The 19,745-nt window shown below is 45.2% G+C and overlaps 1 protein-coding gene across 3 annotated transcripts in view; it reads right to left on the reverse strand.

Annotated features, from left to right (window-relative positions):
• Window positions 1-19,745, reverse strand: part of LOC110488539 (fibroblast growth factor receptor-like 1) — a 67,752-nt gene that overhangs the window by 34,241 nt on the left and 13,766 nt on the right. For all 3 annotated transcript variants that reach the window (XM_021560769.2, XM_036942669.1, XM_036942668.1), the window contains one exon: window positions 11,364-11,636. In XM_021560769.2, coding sequence (XP_021416444.1) covers window positions 11,364-11,636 — 273 coding nt within the window. The remainder of the gene's footprint in view (window positions 1-11,363; window positions 11,637-19,745) is intronic.

The raw sequence follows: 19,745 nt of genomic DNA on the forward strand, positions 1-19,745 counted from the left end.
GGTAGGCCTACTCTGTCTGGGACGGAAAGGAAGGCCTACTCTGTCTGGGACGGAAAGGTAGGCCTACTCTGTCTGGGGTGGAAAGGTAGCCCTACTCTGTCTGGGGTGGAAAGGTAGCCCTACTCTGTCTGGGGTGGAAAGGTCGGCCTACTCTGTCTGGTGTGGAAAGGTAGGCCTAACTTTTGCTCAGATTCCTAATGACGACTCTGATTTTTTATTATTTGCAAACGGGGACAGTTTGCAAACAATACACACTGATTTGGCATTGGAGAAATATGATAAGATGAACATATGAACATCTCTCTCTCCATTGTTAGCCTGCAATTTCTGTGGTGTTAAAAAATTAATCTGCAAACATGTAAAAGGACCTAGAATTGCATGAAATGTTTATAAAAAGGCAATTTTCTCACAGACCTGCACATATGATAGATTCAATGTTTTTACTATAAAGTAGATATTTCCACCCCCTAGTGTTGTCCACTGTGGTCTGTGAACCCACAACCTTCTGGCCCGCAGACCTATGCACTATCAAAATTCCTGCGTTGCCATGTAATGCTTACAGTACAAAGATTATCGTTGTTGGAAGGATTGGACCAAGGTGCAGCGTGGAAGGCATTCATCATATTTATTCATGTGAACCAGCAACAAAACGAACGTGCAGCTTTGTAGTGCAAAAGGCTACAATACAAAAACAAGATCCCACAAACAACAGGTGGGAAAAAAAGGCTGCCTAAATATGATCCCCAATCAGAGACAACAATAGACAGCTGCCCCTGATTGGGAACCATACCAGGCCAACATAGAAAAGAAAAAACAAGACTACCCACCCTAGTCACACCCTGACCTAAACAAAATAGAGAAATAAAAGGTTCTCTAAGGTCAGGGCGTGACTAAATAACAGTTCCTATAAAGGCATATATAAGGCTCTGGTCTATCTAAGAAGTGAGGGTAAATGGTAGGCATGTTCTCTCCACTATTTTTTTATTATTCATTTGGGTATAGGGGTCACCGGCTATTGTGTTCAGGGAGGGTTTAGTTCAAATATATTTTGCTGAAGGGTGGGCCACCCATTTTCATTTCAAAGAGGTCTGAATTTCTCCATGCAACTGTTATTGTAAATAACATTCACTCCCTAAACAAACCGGGATACTCGGGTGGCAAGAGGAAAAATAAATCTGTTATCATGGCAGCCTGCAGAGTGTAGTAGTAGGACATTCATTCACACACATACTGTTGAAGGGGATGGAGCGGGAGGGAGGGAAGAGAAATACTAGCGAGTGACCCAACAATGGAGGGGAAGGGGAGGGAGGCCAGGGAAGGGCCTGCCACTGACGAATGGACAGAGATGCCTTTACCAGCTGGATGGAGGAAGGGCAGGGCTCCAACAGACTCCTCTCATCAACCAGTCAGTCTTCAACATAACATTGAAATAATGCTGCTGGGGTGACTCACTCTATAGAGGCAGACATATGTACAACCTCCCACTCATTTGGTTGAAAGACTGGGCCAAATGAAATGGTCAGAAATCAAACTTATTAAAGACAGGGTTTGAGAAATACACGTGTCTCTGGCGCCAGTGCATAGTGGGGTGACCATGCAAAATGTATTTGTAATACCCGCTATCTCCTCAATCGCCTGCTTCCAACTGGCTCATACACCCCCTGTAACTATTCCCCAGGCCGTTGCTGTAAATGAGAATGTGTTCTCAGTCAACTTACCTGGTAAAATAAGGGTTAGAGCTGTGCCTGCTCCTGTGGTCCATCAACCAGCTCAATGTCTATAATAAATCCATACATGCACAATACTCACTGTACTTACTAAATGGTCTTGTTACTGAGTTATTACACTTCTTATAAACGCCTTATGATAATTTTTGAATATACATGTAAATGAAAGCTGGGCCATAATAGGGAGCAAACGTTACTTGAGCACTATAGTCATAACAGACTATCAGCAGCCTTGCTGGTCCCGTGGCTGACGCCTGCATATAATCAGAGAGGCTTTGACTCCCCGCGGTCCCATTTGCCAGCACGCTGATATCCTGCACTCAGTAAAAACAGATATGCAAGGAGAAAGAAATTATGAACAAGTGTTGTCACATAACTCTCCCAACTGGCTTCTGTAACCGGGTCGAACAGTAGATGATTTGTGTGATAAAATACAAAAAAAGTAGAAAAGGAGAACTGTGAAAATACTTATACAATTAAATGTGGCCCGTGAAGCAGGAGTTGGAAGGGCAGCCAGAGACTTGAGCCATAATGGGAAAAAGGTGGGGGAAAAAACTGTAGAGGCTCAACCAGGCTCTTTTAGTCCAGGTTTGGGTTAGACTTTGCCTTTCCAACAACCAAACATGCACAATCATTATTGGGAGTACACAAGAGAAGCATAGATTCATCTATATTCTCATGTTTGATTCAGAGTTCACCAAGCAGATTGGTTGGGCTAATGAAAATACACTTGTCTATTTCCATACTAAGTGGACCTCTGTAGGGATCTTAGTTAACGTGTACGTTCTCTGACTGCAATATACTGTATATGGACCTCAAATTGAACACCTCTCATTCCTGCCACATGAACAACATGCCGGCTGGGCTTGGGTTACATGAGAGGAAGCGAGCCAACAATGAGATTAGAAAACAAGGAGTTCAAGAGGCCTGACTAAACGACATCTCCAGGCCCGTGTCGGCACTTCAAAGGTGGGCTGGCACCCAGAGCACCCAGGCTCAGGCAGGGGGAGGGGGCGGGGACAAGGCAGGAGCAGCTGCTGATGAGGTCATCTGGGCAGCTGCCTCTCTCCACACCTCACAGGCCCAGGCAGCCATCACTGGGGCCCGGCCTCCTAGCATCACAGAACTACTGGAGGCCTCCATTCAGACTCTCTCTCTCGCTCTCCCTTTTTCTCTCCTACTCAGCCATTCACAGCCCTCTTTTCACTTTGCTTAACTTCCCCAAACATTTCCCGCTCATCCTTTAACCTTAGTTTTCTTCCTTTCTCTCTCTTGTATTTCCTTACCATGATTCATGCCAACATTTTACGAGTACAATACCCATTTTGCTGATTAAATATAACATTTATTGGACATGTTCTTCATTCAGGCACCATAATAGGCATGTGCATCCACACACTGCGGCCAATGCCAAATGACCACAGCACAGGCCCAACACAAACAGCCCATTCATAGCCTTTGGACGCGCTCGCCCCTCACTTCTGCTCCTTTCGTCTAGAATTACAGCTAGTGGATTAGGGCAACAAATAAAAGGCCAATCAATCTAGCCACACTAATCTGGGCCTGGCAGTGAACAGGACCAATGTCTGTGTCCCGAATGGCACCCTTTTTTCTATGGGCCCTGGTGAAAAGTAGTGCACTATGCACTGTACAAAACATTAGGAACGCCTGCTCTTTCCATGACATAGATTGTCCAGGTGAATCCAAGTGAAAGCTATGATCCTTACTGATAACACTTGTTAAATCCACTTCAATCAGTGTAGATGAAGGGGTTAAATAACTATTTTTAAGCCTTGAGACAATTGAGACATTGATTGTGTGTGTGCCATTCAGAGGTTGAATGGGAAAGAAAGGATTTATGTGCCTTTGAACGGGGTATGGTAGTAGGTGCTAGGCACACCGGTTTGAGTGTGTCAAGAACTGCAAAGCTGCTGGGTTTTTCATGCTCAACAGTTTCCCGTGTGTATCAAGAATGGTCCACCACCCAAAGGGCATGCAACCAACTTGAAACAACTGTGGCAAGCATTTGAGTCAACATGGGCCAGCATCCCTGTGGAACGCTTTCGACACCTTGTAGAGTCCATGCCCTGACATATTGAGGCTGTTATAAGGGCAAAAGGGGGTGCAACTCAACATTAGAAAGGTATGCCATTTGGGAAGTGGCCAATGTGAGACTGAGGGTGGGTCAGTGGATTACCCTACTTCCTTTGTCACATTGGCAGCCATTCTGGCCCAGCAGCCAGGGGCTACGTACGCTAAAGCCCAGTTCCTGATGTTGTAACATCGGTACTGTTTAGACTAATCGAGGACTTGTGTTTTCAAACACAGCAATAATTGTTGCCAGTTTGGCTTTTTATGATATTAGTTATTTGTCTACAGACATCTGTCAGAGCATGTTCATTACAACATTTCCCTGAGTTGTTAGGACACTAGTCAAACTAGTGAATGAGGACTGGCTAAAGTAAACAACCCTGCAAGATCAAACCCTGACTGTAGGAATGAGTACGCTCTATACTGGCCTCGAACACACACAGTTAAATAAAATCACACTCACTCATATGCAAGCACACACATTGAACCAATGCGTCCCCCGAAATAGGAAAAGATCTCGCTCTCACAAACACACATGAACATGCACATTCTCATCCATTGGATGAGGGTTCATGTCATTAAATAGTTTGGGTTTGGAGGGAGGGAGAGAGAGAGGAAGGGCAATCACAAGACCAGGCCATGGATGAATGACCCTCCCTCCATCCCAGTGTCCGTCTCTCCCCAGGACACCACTCTCCTATACTTTCACTCTCCTTTCCTCAGACAAGACATGGCTTATAATTAGGGCTGTTGCAGTTACCATATTACCTCCAAACTGGCGGTCACGAGTCATGAAGGCAGTCATATTCCAAGCGACCATTAAGATCACGGAAATTAGGTTTCTCCAAACTCTGATGCTGCTGATGGTCATTAGTAGCCTACCAAACTTGCTAACTGACTGGTACTCAGCACTCTACATCCATTCAAATGTAATTGAAAATCTAATCAAACACTTCATGAGAGCCCATGAGCTCATGTTGCACAGCAATTCTATAGGCTATGCAATTGAGCGAGAAAACAGAGTGATTTCTATTAAAAAGAGGAGGGTCCCATCAAGGCTCCCGAGTAGGACAGCGGTCTAAGGCACTGCATCTCGGTGCTAGAGGCATCACTACAGACCCTGGTTAGAATCCAGGCTGTATCACAACTGGCCGTGATTGGGAGTCCCATAGGGCGGCGCACAATTGGCACAGCATCGTCCGGGTTAGGGTTTGGCCGGGGTAGGCCATTGTAAATAAGAATTTGTTCTGAACTGACTTGCCTAGTTAAATAAAGGTTAAATTAAAAATAATTCTATAGGCTAGGCCTACTATATTTATTTCTCAACTTTCCTAATATTAAGCACATTGCTTATCTTTACAACAGGAGTATAGCCTACCTGGCTGGCATGAAAATGAACCACGGGAAAAGCGTCCTCCATACGTTATTTAAGTGCATAGACGACATGTATTTTTTTCCCCTACCCCTGCTTTGAGACAGGTGCATGATAATGGTTAATTCTAAATCAAAACAAATGTCACACATATATTATTTAGCATATGTAAAGACCAGATTAAATAAATAATAGTCTGATGGGTGACAATATTAGCCTATCACTTATGAATTAAATATTATACTTATGAAAGATGCCAAGCGTAACGCAATGAAACAATGTAATTTTTTTGCAACTTTCAAATCATAGTCGCACACCTCATGTAGCCTAGCCCATAGGCCTATATGTTTTGATAACATATAGACCTATGGGCTAGGCTGTTTTGATAAGCCTAAATTCATACATAAGCAGCGTGTGAGTTTCAAGTTTGGGGAAGATCATTTTCACCAAAAAAACACACCTTTATAATAAAAGCATTACATGCATAATTGCATTTGTGGTCACTTTTGATAAATGGTGTTTTCCCGCTAATGGAACATTCGCGCAAATAGCCTACTGCTGTGTGCACATTGCTGCTCTTATAATGTAAAGAAAAAACCCAATAGCTTTCTCAACATTTTAAGCTAAACATTCTGATCTGTTGCATCAGCCACATTGCATAAAACATTTTTTGTTTGTTGCTAGTGGTTGTATTAATTTGGGATCTATCGCATGACTTGCCTAGTTAAATAAAGGTTAAAAAAAATAATTCCCAGACTATTTTTGGAATATTGATTTCTCGCACAGAATTGTTCAACTTTTGTATTATGGGGGATAGTACAATTGTGGCCAAAATATTGAGAATTACACAAATCTTAATTTCCACAAAGTTTGCTGCTTCAGTGTCTTTAGATATTTTTTGTCAGATGTTACTATGGAATACTGAAGTATAATTACAAGCATTTCATAAGTGTTAAATTATTTTATTGACAATTAAATGAAGTTTGATGCAAAGAGTCAATATTTGCAGTGTTGACCCTTCTTTTTCAAGACCTCCGCAATCCGCCCTGGCATGCTGTCAATTAACTTCTGGGCCACTGATGGCAGCCCATTCCTGCATAATCAATGCTTGGAGTTTGTCAGAATTTGTGTCTTTTTGTTTGTCCACCCACCTCTTGAGGATTGACCACACATTCTCAATGGGATTAAGGTCTGGGGAGTTTCCTGGGCATGCACCCAAAATATCGATGTTTTGTTCCCCGAGCCACTTAGTTATCGCTTTTACCTCATGGCAAAGTGCTCCATCATGCTGAAAAAGGCATTGTTCGTCACCAAACTGTTCCTGGATGGTTGGGAGAACTTACTCTCGGAGGATGTGTTGGTACCATTCTTTATTCATGGCTGTGTTCTTAGGCAAAATTGTGAGTGAGCCCACTCCCTTGGCTGAGAAGCAACCCCACACATGAATGGTCTCAGTATGCTTTATTGTTGGCATGACACAGGACTGATGGTAGCACTCACCTTGTCTTCTCCGGACAAGCTTTTTACCGGATGCCCCAAACAATCGGAAAGGGGATTCATCAGAGAAAATGACTTTACCCCAGTCCTCAGCAGTCCAATCCCTGTACTTTTTGCAGAATATCAGTCTGGCCCTGATGTTTTTCCTGGAGAGAAGTGGCTTCTTTGCTGCCCTTCTTGATACCAGACCATCCTCCAAAAGTCTTCGCCTCACTGTGCATGCAGATGCTCTGTACTGGTGGTGCCCCAATCCCGCAGCTGAATCAACTATAGGAGACGGTCCTGGTGCTTGCTGGACATTCTTGGGCGCCCTGAAGCCTTCTTCACAACAATTGAACCGCTCTCCTTGAAGTTCTTGATGATCCGATAAATGGTTGATTTAGGTGCAATCTTACTGGCAGCAATATCCTTGCATGTGCAGCCCTTTTTGTGCAAAGCAATGATGACAGCACGTGCTTCCTTGCAGGTAACCATGGTCGACAGAGGAAGAACAATGATTCCAAGCACCACCCTCCTTTTGAAGCGTCCAGTCTGTTATCTGAACTCAATCAGCATTACAGAGTGATCTCCAGCCTTGTCCAACACAGAATCACTGACATGATGTCAGTGGGTCCTTTTGTGGCAGGGCTGAAATGCAGTGGAAATGTTTTTTGGGGGATTCAGTTAATTTGCATGGCAAAGAGGGACTTTACAATTATTTGCAATTCATCTGATCACTCTTTATAACATTCTGGAGTATATGCAAATTGCCATCATACAAACTGAGGCAGCAGACTCTGTGAAAATTTATAATTGTGTAATTCTCAAAACTTTTGGCCACAACTGTTGATTGACATAGGTTAGTGCTTTTGCTGTTCATTAGGCATACTGATCTTGTTGGCTGACGAAAAGTAAATGTGGACAGTTATGTATATATGTACCTTGGAATTAGATAAGGACGCACACAGTTGCGTCCCTGATGTGTCTGTCTTCACTTGTAGCCTGTGAGAAAGATCCGTGTGAGAGCCATGTGAGTGAGGTTCTTCAGAGCAGGCAGCACTCAGGGAGAAGGGCACAACGCAGCACTCCAGGCCAGGGGCACATAGGCCACTGGCCGCATAAGGCATGTATTTCTTTTAGGGTGCATTACAGCCACACAAAGGGGATGCCAAAAGGCATGACTCACATCAACACCATTATCCCAGAAATCCTAGACCCACTCCAATTTGCATACCACCCCAACAGAAGTACAGATGATGCAATCTCAGGAGGCTTTGGGCTTGCACCAGCTGAGTTGGCACAAGTTGATATCAAGGATTAAAACCCCGGACTCATTGCTCTCTCTCTCTTTTTTGTTCATTAACACAGGCGGTCCAAGGTGCCACCACGCCGGACACAGAGTAACCCACCCGTTACCTTTTAATTGCATTTCTCCCCTCCCTATTCCCCCCAACCTTTATTAAAGAGCAACTCTGGTTTGAGCACCGCAAAACCGTCTTATTTTATTGTGAATTTCACCTCTGATTCCCCTGGGCTGCCACAGTTGGTGGAGAATGTGGGCACAACCCTTCCATGTTCTGAACTCCCAATAAAATAAGAAGCAGATGGTCATCATGGAAGATGCTGTAACTCAGCTGGTGCAAGCCCAAATGTAGCAAGCCCTTCAGGAGGCAGTTACACAGCTTAGCCAAGGCGTGGTACAGCCGGACCAAATGATGGAACCAGGCAATATCCTCACCAAGCTAACTGCTGAAGATGACATTGGTATTTGAGTGCAATGCAGAGAGAGAGTGATGGCTCAAGGAGGACTGGGCTGGCAAAGTGGCCACTTTCTGACTGGAGAAGCCCAGAGGGCCTGGAGGGTCTTGGCACTGGCGGACTTCAACAACTACGCTGCTCTAAAAACTGCCCTCTTGGCCCATTATGGGCACAACCTACCAACCTGGGTCCATCTCTTCTACTCCTGGGCCTATGATGTCCACGCCCCGGTAAGACCTTAAATAACCAAGCTGGTTAGACTAACTAAAAGTTGGCTTACCACAGGGGATGGGCCATCAGCAATAGATTGACTGGTAATGGACTAACGTATCTGGGGCCTCCCCACTGACGCAAAGCGCCATGCTGCCCAGAGCAACCCCCCGTCAGTTGACGCCCTGGTCGCTTTATTCAAAAATCACCAAGTTACTTTAGAGATGTTGTAGGGCTGTAAGCAGTAGGCCTGAAGTCTAGGCTGAACCAACTAGGGAGACGCCTATTTGAACCCCACTTCAAGACTGACTCCAATTACTGAACCCAGATCACCCCGAGGCAGCGACCGCTAGTTAGCAGGGACCAGAAAAGGTGTCACACCTGTGGCCAGGAGGGACACCTGGACTGGAGCTGCCCGGGAAACGATGAGTCCCTGCCATGGCCAGTCCCATAGAGAAGACCACCAGAAGGTGTGACTACCTCACAATCTACTGGGCCCACAAAGCCACTGCAGCCCCCCAGATCCCTGTCAAAATAGGCATTCAGGATAAGGCCACCTTGTTGGACACAGGTAGTATGGTCACTCTCATCAAACCTCAATTTGCTGCTGATCCCTTAGGGCTGCCCATAACAGTGGCTTGTATGCATGGAAAAGTATGAAAAGTTACCCCACCTGCCACGAGGAAGGTGCAAACCCCTCAAGGTAGCTTTGTGATTGTAGCTGGGGTAGTAAAGAAAATCCAAGTAGATGTCTTACTGGGCTAGGCCCAATTTTCCAGAGATTCTAGAGCAGAAGGGTTACAGCCCCTAGGAGAACAGCTTGGGGAAAAGGAGAATGGTTCCCCGATGTAGAAGCGTTATACCAGCCCGTGCTGCTGCTTCCCCACCCATCTCCTCAGACTCTGTGGAGGCCTCAGCCAATCCCCCCTCGGCTCTCCCCAGCACCGACCGAGATAAAGAGAAACCCGGGGAGGAGAATTACCCTGGCGAAATGTTTTCAGAGTTGCCCTTGCGCAGGAGGGAAAGGGAACCTCCCCGGGATAGTTTGGCACTACCCAACTCACCAATCCCAACCTGGATCAGGCGAGGATGAGAGCTGTTGGTGGAAAACCAGTAGATGGAGTGAGTGAATGTGCCTTTCCAAATTTTGCAGTCAAAAATAATTTATTTGATCAGGTTGTGAAAGTGGGAGACAAAATGGTAGTGCCCAAATTTTACATCTCCAAAGTCCTATACCTAGCACACTCACATTTGCTTGGAGCACACCTAGGAGTGGAGAAAACCTATGATCGGTTCCTGGCTTGGTTCTACTGGCCCGGAGTGAAGAGGGCTGTCCAGGATTACTGCAGACAGTGTGCCAAATGCAAGAAAACAGCCCCAAAATGTAACCTACCAAAATCCCTTTACCAATGACCGAGATCCCTTTTCAGAGGATAGCCATGGACATAGTGGGACCTCTGCCCAAGTCCAATCGAGGACATAGGTACATCTTGGTAATCATGGACTACGCCACCCGCCATCCTACTACGTGCCACCAGCGCCCGTGCCGTGGCACGGGAACTGTTCCTTCTCTTCAGTCGGGTGGGGATTGCAGAAGAAGTCCTGACCGATAAAGGATCGCGCTTCATGTCCCGGGTATTGAAATGAAATGCGTAGGATGTTAAAGGTGAGCCAAATCCGTACTTCTGCGGAGCATCATCAAACCGATGGGGTTGTTATTAAGGAAAGCCATTGACACAGAAGGAAACAATTGGGACCAGCTAATACTCTTTGTTCTGTTTTCCATCAGAGAGGTCCCACAGGCATCCATAGTATTCTCATCCTTCGAACTCCTGTACGGCAGACGGGCCCGGGCATGCTGGACCTGGCAAAAGAGGCCTGGGAGCAACAACTTTGCCCTCACCAGTCAGTTACTGAATAAGCAGAGGAGATGCGCCACTACATGGCGAGAGTCTAGCCTCTGATGCGGGAACACATGCTCCAGGCTCAGCAGGCCCAAGCCCGGGTCTACAACAGGGGGGCCTGTCTCCGCGAATTCACTCCAGGAGAACTGGTCTTAGTACTCATCCCCAAAGTGGAGGCTCTTTCAACCTGGCCTTAGCCCACCACAAAGAAGCAGGTAAAAACCTTTCTTGTGTTGGTGGGGTATTATCAACGGTTTAGTTTGCCAGTTTGCCACGATTGCTGCCCCTCCCCGCAACTTTGATTTAAGCACCGCAAAGCGGTCTCCGCATGTCTTATTTTATTGTGAATTTCACCTCTGACTCCCCTAGGCTGCCACAGTATGCTATTCTCTTCTAAAATAGACTACATTTTCTTCCTATCATGTTTCTTTAGACCTGTCTGTTCACAGAGAACAATACAGGAGGAGAGATGTAGGGGTATTTCTGTGTCTTATTGTTCAAGTCAAGTTCACTCGTTTCTTAGCCTGGTGTCACGGTGGTGGTGGTGATTTTCCAACAGCATGAATGTGGAAGAGGAGCCATTCCACTGATGAGCATGATATGACTATAACCACTAACCAATGGCAGAGCAGACATGTGTAATCATACACATATTAGAGCCACTTTGCTCCCATCCAGGGAGAGGAGGAGATACTGGACTGTGTGGTAGTGGATGGAAGCCTGGTCTTAGATCTGTTCACTCTGTCTTGCCAACTCCTATGGTCATTGTTACACCCCAAGACAGCAGATCTGAGATCAGGCTAGGTGGATGGGGAGGGGACTCACCGATGACGATGAGGGTGTAGTTGATGTTGACGCTGCCGAAGCCATTGGTGGCCTTGCAGATGAAGGTGCCTGAGTCCTCGGCCTCCACATCTTTTATGCGCAGTGCCTGCTGCAGCACCCGGAAGCGCATCCAGCCGCTGTGGATGTTGCGGCCGTCCTTGGTCCACATGATGAGGGGTGGCGGGTCACCCTCCACTGGGCACTGCAGCTTCATGGTGCGCCCGATCCGCGCCGTCTGCCGGTGGGCGATCTTCTCTGCCACGCGGGGAGGCCCTGGGACAGGAGAGGGAGACGTAAGAGTGTTACAATGGGACATACAGTATTTTACAGAAAACTGAATCAATCAGTAATATGTAGCTACAGTGTCATACTTCAGGCAGAGATTGGCTGCCATGTAGAACATAACAAAGCAGAGCCTGGTAACGACTATAATCTGAACTGAGATCAAGTTCCAGCCATGAAAACATCAACCTTAAACAGAAGCTGGTGTGTCCTGATTTGAGGATTAGAAAAACAGTGTGTCTGTGAGGAGATGTTAAGATTAAATGAAAGGTGGAGCGGAGAGGGGGAATTTGAGGGGGTGATTTAAAAAAGGGAGAGTATGCATAGGAGAGTGGGAGAAAGGCAGACAGACAGAAAGAAAATACATAAAGGATTTGTCTTCTTTCATCTCCATTCTCTCCTCTTAAATAAATGTGATACTGGTTATGGATCCCAGCAGTCTAAAACAGATCCATGTGAGCAGCATGTCTGAATCCTGGCTCATCTTTCTGCATAAATCACATCATGCTCATACACAGTAACATTTACACAGAGTTCAGTCCCTGGGCACCAGAGGTTAACAAGCCTTTACTGCCTCGTAACTCACACATCTTGAGCCCTCGTACCATCCAAAGTCAACCTTTTTAATAGCCAAAGTGAAATAAATCTAAGAAAAATGCTAACACTAAGTATTTGACTACAGGACAACTCGTGTTTAATGTGGTTAGTGTTAGCCGTCCATAGAGCTAGCTGTGCCGATGTGTGGAGAGAGGCTTTAGTGATGGCTTCTCCAGTCTAAACACTGCATGGCTCACCAGTCAGAGTCTGGAGGCAGGAAATTGATATAGTCACTGTTTATGTCTGTGGGGAAATGGTAACCACCGTACCTTGTCAGCTGGCCACTTCGCCCTCCTCACCTACCGTGCTGTGTCTGGGTGGATCTCATTGGGTTGTTTGTGTGCTGGTCTTACTACTCTGTTTGTATTTGTGTGTGTGTGTGTGCGCGTGTGCCAGTATCACTACAATGTGCTCCGTGGTTATTTGATTCTTCCTGGGTTAACCCTCCCTCTCTCTACCATGCTGTGAGTTATGCTAATGCCCATTAGCGTAAAGCTAATTCCAGATTTGATTCATATGACTGGCATGAAATGCAGTCCACTGAGGCCTTTGATGAGAAACATATGCAAAAATATAAAAAATCTCAAGCAATACAATGTTTGTTCAGCTTTGACTGTCACCTTCCATTAATATCCATTCATCCTCAAATCTGTTTCAGACAATCATGTCACAGAAATGGGTATCATGCGTGAATAATCCTAGAGAGAATTCTGGAAAATGTTAAGAGGGGGCACTACCAGTCTTGCCAAGATGATAGCGCTCCACTGTTTTCACAGGAGAGCACGAGAACCGCCATTTTGACGCATGGAGTTTGAAAGTGTGAAAATAAATTAGTCACAGTCAGGAATTCATTGCAGCCATTGAGTTGCTCATGCTGAGAGGCTCTGGGGCCCAACAAAACCATACCACATAACCGCACATCCCAGAGATCACAGAAGCACAACCCTGCTTTTCACTCCTCTTTTGCCATGAGTGACGAATTGAACATACATTAGACACATTTTTGAGGAGCTTTCCTTTACGTTGGAGGGACTGGCTCTAGAATATTTTTGATTAAAAAAAAATCATTTAATTTAAAAAAAACTTTTACCCCTTTTTCGTGATATCCAAATTGGTAGTTACAGTCTTGTCCCATCATTGCAACTCCCCTACGGACTCAGGAGAGAAGAAGGTCGAAAGCCATGTGTCCGCCGAAACACGACCCTGCTAAGCAGCACTGCTTCTTGACACACTGCTCGCTTAACACGGAAGCCAGATGCACAAATGTGTCAGAGGAAACACCGTCCAGCTGGCGAACGAGGTCAGCTTGCAGGCGCCCGGCCCACCACAAGGAGTCGCTAGAGCGGAATGGGACAAGGAAATCCAGGGCCTCCCCTAACCGCTGGGTAAATTGTGCGCCGCCTCATGGGTCTCCCGGTCACGGCCGGCTGTGACACAGCCTGGGATCGAACCTGGGGCTGTAGTAGTGAAGCCTCAGGCACTGCATTAGACCGCTGGGCCACTCGGGAGGCCCTGGATTTTTTTTTTTACCTCTCTCTGTTGGAATGACACAGAAACAACCAAAAAAACAATTTAATGAGATTGTCTGTGAGTTCAGGATCTGCGTGGATGTGTTTATGTAAATGTCTGTGTGTGTGTGTGTGTGTGTGTGTGTGTGTGTGTGTGTGTGTGTGTGTGTGTGTGTGTGTGTATGAGAGAGAGATAGAGAGTGAGTGAGTGAGTGAGAGAAAGTTGTAAGAGGGGGAGCAGAGGGAATTGTGTGGAGAGGAAATTGCAGGCTGGACCTTTTAAAACACAATCTGTTTTGTCCATTTCAACCTAAATGCATTACCCTATGCTTCTGCTGCTGCTGGCTCCACTTGGGGATCTAAAGTACCTTAAAGAGGCAGCAGCCTCCTGTTTTCCTCTGTCTCTCAATAGATCTCTCTTTAAGCTGCATACTACCATTTCTCTTTATTCCCTTTCATGGCATACTGGCTTAAGGTATGCAGGGAGGGGGCACGCATGTCTGGAATGTCTACTAATGACAGGAAAGACAACAAAAAGTATAATTCCTTTCGGCTATGTCCGCTGACCAACGTCAACATTGTCAATGAGGTCTGACTGTCCTTGTATCCTTGTAAGTCTGAGCTCTGATCATAGTCTGGAAAAGGAAGAAGAATTACCCAGCAGATACACTGTCTATTGGCCAGTGAGTCAAAAAGGGACCTTTGGTCTGAGTCCAATGCACAATATTGTTGCTGGCATGCGTCAGGGCTTGGAGAAGGGGAGCTGGGATCTGTGGAATGCTTTTGATTATTAAGCAGGACTTAGAGCTAATGTGTTCTCTGAGCCAGAGTCTTCACTTTGAGGAGGTCAGGGTGAGCCTGGTGATAACCGATAGGCCTACCACACCATCCTAGACCATAGATTAACCCTACCACGTCACCCTAGACTGTAGGTTAAACCCTACCACATCATCCTAGACCAGGGGTTCCCAACGAGGGGTTCTAGGAACCCTGAGGGTACTTGACCTATCCATGGGAGTACTTGAGAAGACTCATGAGTCCATAGTGTTACTGGTAAGATGCACATGAGGGGGTACATCAGAGGTACTACGGGTAAAGCAAAATTCAGTTGGTGGTACAGTAACCGAAAAAGGTTGGGAACCACTGTCCTAGACCATAGGTTATCCCTACCACACCCTCCTAGACCATAGTTACCCCTACCATAGGTTACAATATGTTATCACTAATAAAACACAACACTGGAATGAATTGCATGATTGAAATATAATGTTGAAAACAGCAATACATTTGTGAGATTAACACACTTTTCAAATATCAATAGGTAGGGGAAATTTTAAATTTTACAATAGCCAATTTGACAACCTGGATTTTGTTGGGTGACTATAGACATGGGATTCAAAATAGCACTGGTTCCCTAGGCAATGACACTGCGCTCCCTCTCAAGCAGGGTTCTCCAACTGGCCCCCTGGTGATTTTATTTGGCCCCCCAATTGTTCAGAGCAAAAAACAATGTTTCAAAATTGGATATAAAACATTGCAAAAATACCAGCAAATCAGCTCCAAGTAATATTTATTTTGGAAATCTGTTCCAAAGTATATAAGCAGTGTAAAAAAACATTAGGAACACCTGCTCTTTCCATGACCTAGACTGACCAGGTGAATCTACAGTTGAAGTCGGAAGTTTACATACACCTTAGCCAAATACATTTAAACTCAGTTTTGAACAATTCTTGACATTTAATCCTAGAAAAAAATCCCTGTCTTAGGTCAGTTAGGATCACCACTTTATTTTAAGAATGTGAAATGTCAGAATAATAGTAAAGAGAATGATGTATTTCAGGTTTTATGTCTATCATCACATTCCCAGTGGGTCAGAAGTTTACATACACTCAAGTAGTATTTGGTAGCATTGCCTTTAAATTGTTTAACTTGGGTCAAATGTTTCGGGCGGCCTTCCACAAGCGTCCTACAATGAGTTGGGTGAATTTTGGCCCATTCCTCCTAACAGAGCTGGTATAACTGAGTCAGGATTGGAGGCCTCCTTGCTCGCACATGCTTTTTCAGTTCTGCCCACACATTTTCTATAGGATTGAGGTCAGGGCTTTGTGATGGCCACTCCAATATCTTGACTTTGTTGTCCTTAAGCCATTTTGCCACAACTTCGGAAGTATGCTTGGGGTCATTGTCCATTTGGAAGACCCATTTGCAACCAAGCTTTTAACTTCCTGACTGATGCCTTGAGATGTTGCTTCAAAAAATCCACATAATTTTCCTCCCTCATGATGCCACCTATTTAGTGACGTGCACCAGTCCCTCCTCCAGCAAAGCACCCCCACAACATGATGCTGCCACCCCCATGCTTCACGGTTGGGATTGTGTTCTTCGGTTTGCAAGCCGCCCCCTTTTTCCTCCAAACATAACGATGGTCATTATGGCCAAACAGTTCTATTTTTGTTTCATCAGACCAGAGGACATTTCTCCAAAAAGTACGATCTTTGTCCCCATGTGCAGTTGCAAACTGTAGTCCGGCTTTTTTTATGGCGGTTTTGGAGCGGTGGCTTCTTCTTGCTGAGCGGCCTTTCAGGGTATGTCGATATAGGACTCGTTTTACTGTGGATACGGATACTTTTGTACCTGTTTCCTCCAGCATCTTCACAAGGTCATTTGCTGTTGTTCTGGGATTGATTTGCACTTTTCACACCAAAGTACGTTCATCTCTTGGAGACAGAACGCATCTCCTTCCTGAGCGGTATGATGGCTGCGTGGTCCCATGGCATTTACCAGTTTGAGTGTGCCAAGAACTAAAACGCTGCTGGGTTTTTCATGCTCAACAGTTTCCTATGTGTATAACGAATGATCCACCATCCAAAGGACATCCAGCCAACTTGACAACTGTGGCAAGCATTCGAGTCAACATGGGCCATCATCCATGTGGAACGCTTTCTACACCTTGTAGTCCATGCCCCGATGAATCGAGGCTGTTTTGAGGGCAAAAGGAGGTGCAACTCAATGATAATGTTTTAGTCAAATGTTCTCTGTTTGGGCTTCTTGCAGTCAACTTGCAGTCTACAATTATTTGTAATTATGTTTTGTAATTACTCCTTAGCCCTTAAGGCCCAGTCCTTGATCTACAAAAGCTAAAGAACATGTACACATCCAGGTACTTTTTGCAGGTTTATAAAAAAATACAATTCCGCACACTGCTGTTCATGACCCCAGGTGATTGTATTGATACAACATTTCAACCCTTAGGTATTAATAAGGCATCAATATCCCAGGTGGGTGTAAAGGCCCTATATAGGGGAAGTGCTCACTGACATCACTTCCTTGAGCTCCAAGATCATTGTGACTGTCTGCTGAAGTGGTCCAAGTGAGCAGAGAAAAGATGACACAGGGGCGAAAGGAAAAGATGATGATTGGGTCTCTAACCTTTACCTTCCCCTAGGGAGGGGAGGAATGAGGGACTGGTGGGATTTCTCATGTTGCCAGCATGGGCTTTGCAGAGCCAACAGCAACATACTGTATCTCAGACAGACCAGAACATCGCGCCCAGCCAGCGAGCACTCTTTTTAGTCTCGCTCTCCCTCCCATCAGAGCAGGCTCCATCCCAAATAGCACCTTATTTAGTGTACTACTTTTGGCCAGGGCCCATGGCTCTGGTCAAATGCAAAGATAAAGGCTAGGGAACGATGGTGGGACAATACATTTCAGCACATTTAGTTTCCCAACAGAAAGGCCCATCACAATCGTCACCTGGTTGGAAAACCAAGACACACATTCTCTCTTTTTTCCACCCATAGCTTTCTAAACACCCCCTGAGAGCCTCAGTCTCTCGCTCTTCTTACTCCTTCCTTCCCCATAGCCTAGGGTTACCCGGCAGAGTGATGACTACACATTTAGAGAGACCGCACTGCCTCTCCTTTAGACAGGTAATTTCAACCGCTGTCAATAGGTCAATTGCTCCCAATTGGTAAAGCATAACAGTTAACACTAGCCCGGGGCTGGGAGGTGGATACGTTTACACTAAGCACTGGGAACTTAAATCACAGCCACACTTTCCTCATAATATCACCATTACTGAAGTGACTTATCTGAAAATAATTTTTCAGAGGTCCTCCTGAATTATAGATTAATAATAATCAGTTGCAATCAACCCACATGGTGTAGTTACTACAGTGCCTCTCTGACCTCTTGACATTTGTTACATGGCAGAAATAAGAGAGAGAGGAGAGGAAGAGAGGGTGGGTGAGAGAGAGGGAGAGAGAGGAATAGAGGTAGAGGGAGAGGGAGAGAAAAAGACATATGAATCCAGCCTGCGTCTCCTTCCCCCTTTAGCAGCCCTGCGGCTCTAGGCTGGTGGAGGGACTCCGTGTTAGCACAGGGTTCTGGGAAAGCCGAGTGGTGTTGGGCACTGAGCGGATCATGTTGCCACACTGACCAGTCAGCAAATTCCATCCTTAAAGTTCCACTCGCTGTTTTGAGAAAAGGGGCGAGGTCTGAGGTCCATGTTTCAGGCAGGCAAAATTAAACATCAGTGCTCCTGTGAAGCTCCACTCCACCATTTTCTTTCTGTCATGATGTGCGCTGTTTGACTGATGCATTATTGATTTGTCTGAGTAAGAATGTTCCGACTGCCTGGTTGTGAAAACAAGACGCCATGTGTCCATGGGATTCATTGGACAAAAAGCCTGGCCATGTCAAAAGAACCACAAGGAGGCCTTTCTCAAAACCAACTCCATTGTCCTAGCTCTGAGTAATGGCAGTGAGTTAACGGAGAACTGGAAGTAATCCAGCCCTCACAATTACCACTTGTTTTGTCCAAAATCTATTCATCTCTATTCATCTTCAAACACACCTGTCTTTTTTAGGGTTAACAAAACAGATTGCAAAATAAAGAAATGTTGCAATCAGACCTGGAACATGCACTGAAAAATCAGTGAAAAAAAGATTAACAGTTTCAGAAGCATTTTAAAAGAGCAATCAAAAAGCCAATATCCTGAGGTAGAGTTTAATGGAAAGCATTCTTCCAAAAGGATATTAAGTATTTTACTGGAACCCAGTCGAAGAAAACTTGGGCCTGAATGACAATTATCCAGACGTATTCGAAGGGAAAGGAGTGATTAAAAAAACTACGTAAAATGTGCAGATAATTCCCAGGCCTGTGACCTGGGTATAGGCGGGAGAGGAGCTGGAAAGCTGTGTCAGGAAGAGTGTGTTAAAGGCCACAACTAAGATTACACTGCCACTATAGGGGCTTTATACAGTATTTCACAGGGGGTAGCTAAAAATGACCCTCCATGAGTATCGGCCCATCCCCCTTCTCAATTTTACTGAGCTGAACTGAACAAACTAATTCCACCCCAACCAACCTTGACCATCGGACTCTACCTATTAATTAATAGGGCAACAGGACTTCACAGGACCAGGGCCACAAAGAGTAACTGTGCTGTGAGTAGGCTACAAATAACCCAAGTATTCTGTCTCCCTAGCCTAGGCCTAGCATGCAAAAGCATATGGAATGTAGAGCAGTAGTAGTGTGCCTATATTCTGAGCAGAGCTCCCCACACATCAACACAGCCCCCCCCTCCCCCCATATGATGAAGGATGTAAAACAGGAAGCTATAAATGATCAGTGGCTGTACTGCTTTCAACACAATGACATGGCTCCACATACATAGTATTATTTCTGGTATTTCAGGTGTTTGTGCAGATTAAGTTTACATACAGTGTATTCGGAAAGAATACAACTATTCAGACCCCTTGACTTTTTCCACATTTTGTTATGTCACAGCCTTTTTCTAAAATTGATTAAATAGTTTTTTTCCTCATCAATCTACACACAATACCCCATAAAGACAAAGCAAAAACAGGTTCAGAAATTTTAGCAAATGTATAAAAAAATTAAATAATGAAATATCACATTTACATAAGTATTCAGATCCTTTACTCAGTACTTATTTGAAGCACCTTTGGCAGCGATTACAGCCTTGAGTCT

The sequence above is a fragment of the Oncorhynchus mykiss genome, chromosome 14 (genome assembly GCF_013265735.2).
Source record: "Oncorhynchus mykiss isolate Arlee chromosome 14, USDA_OmykA_1.1, whole genome shotgun sequence".
NCBI classification, from domain to species: Eukaryota; Metazoa; Chordata; class Actinopteri; order Salmoniformes; family Salmonidae; genus Oncorhynchus; species Oncorhynchus mykiss.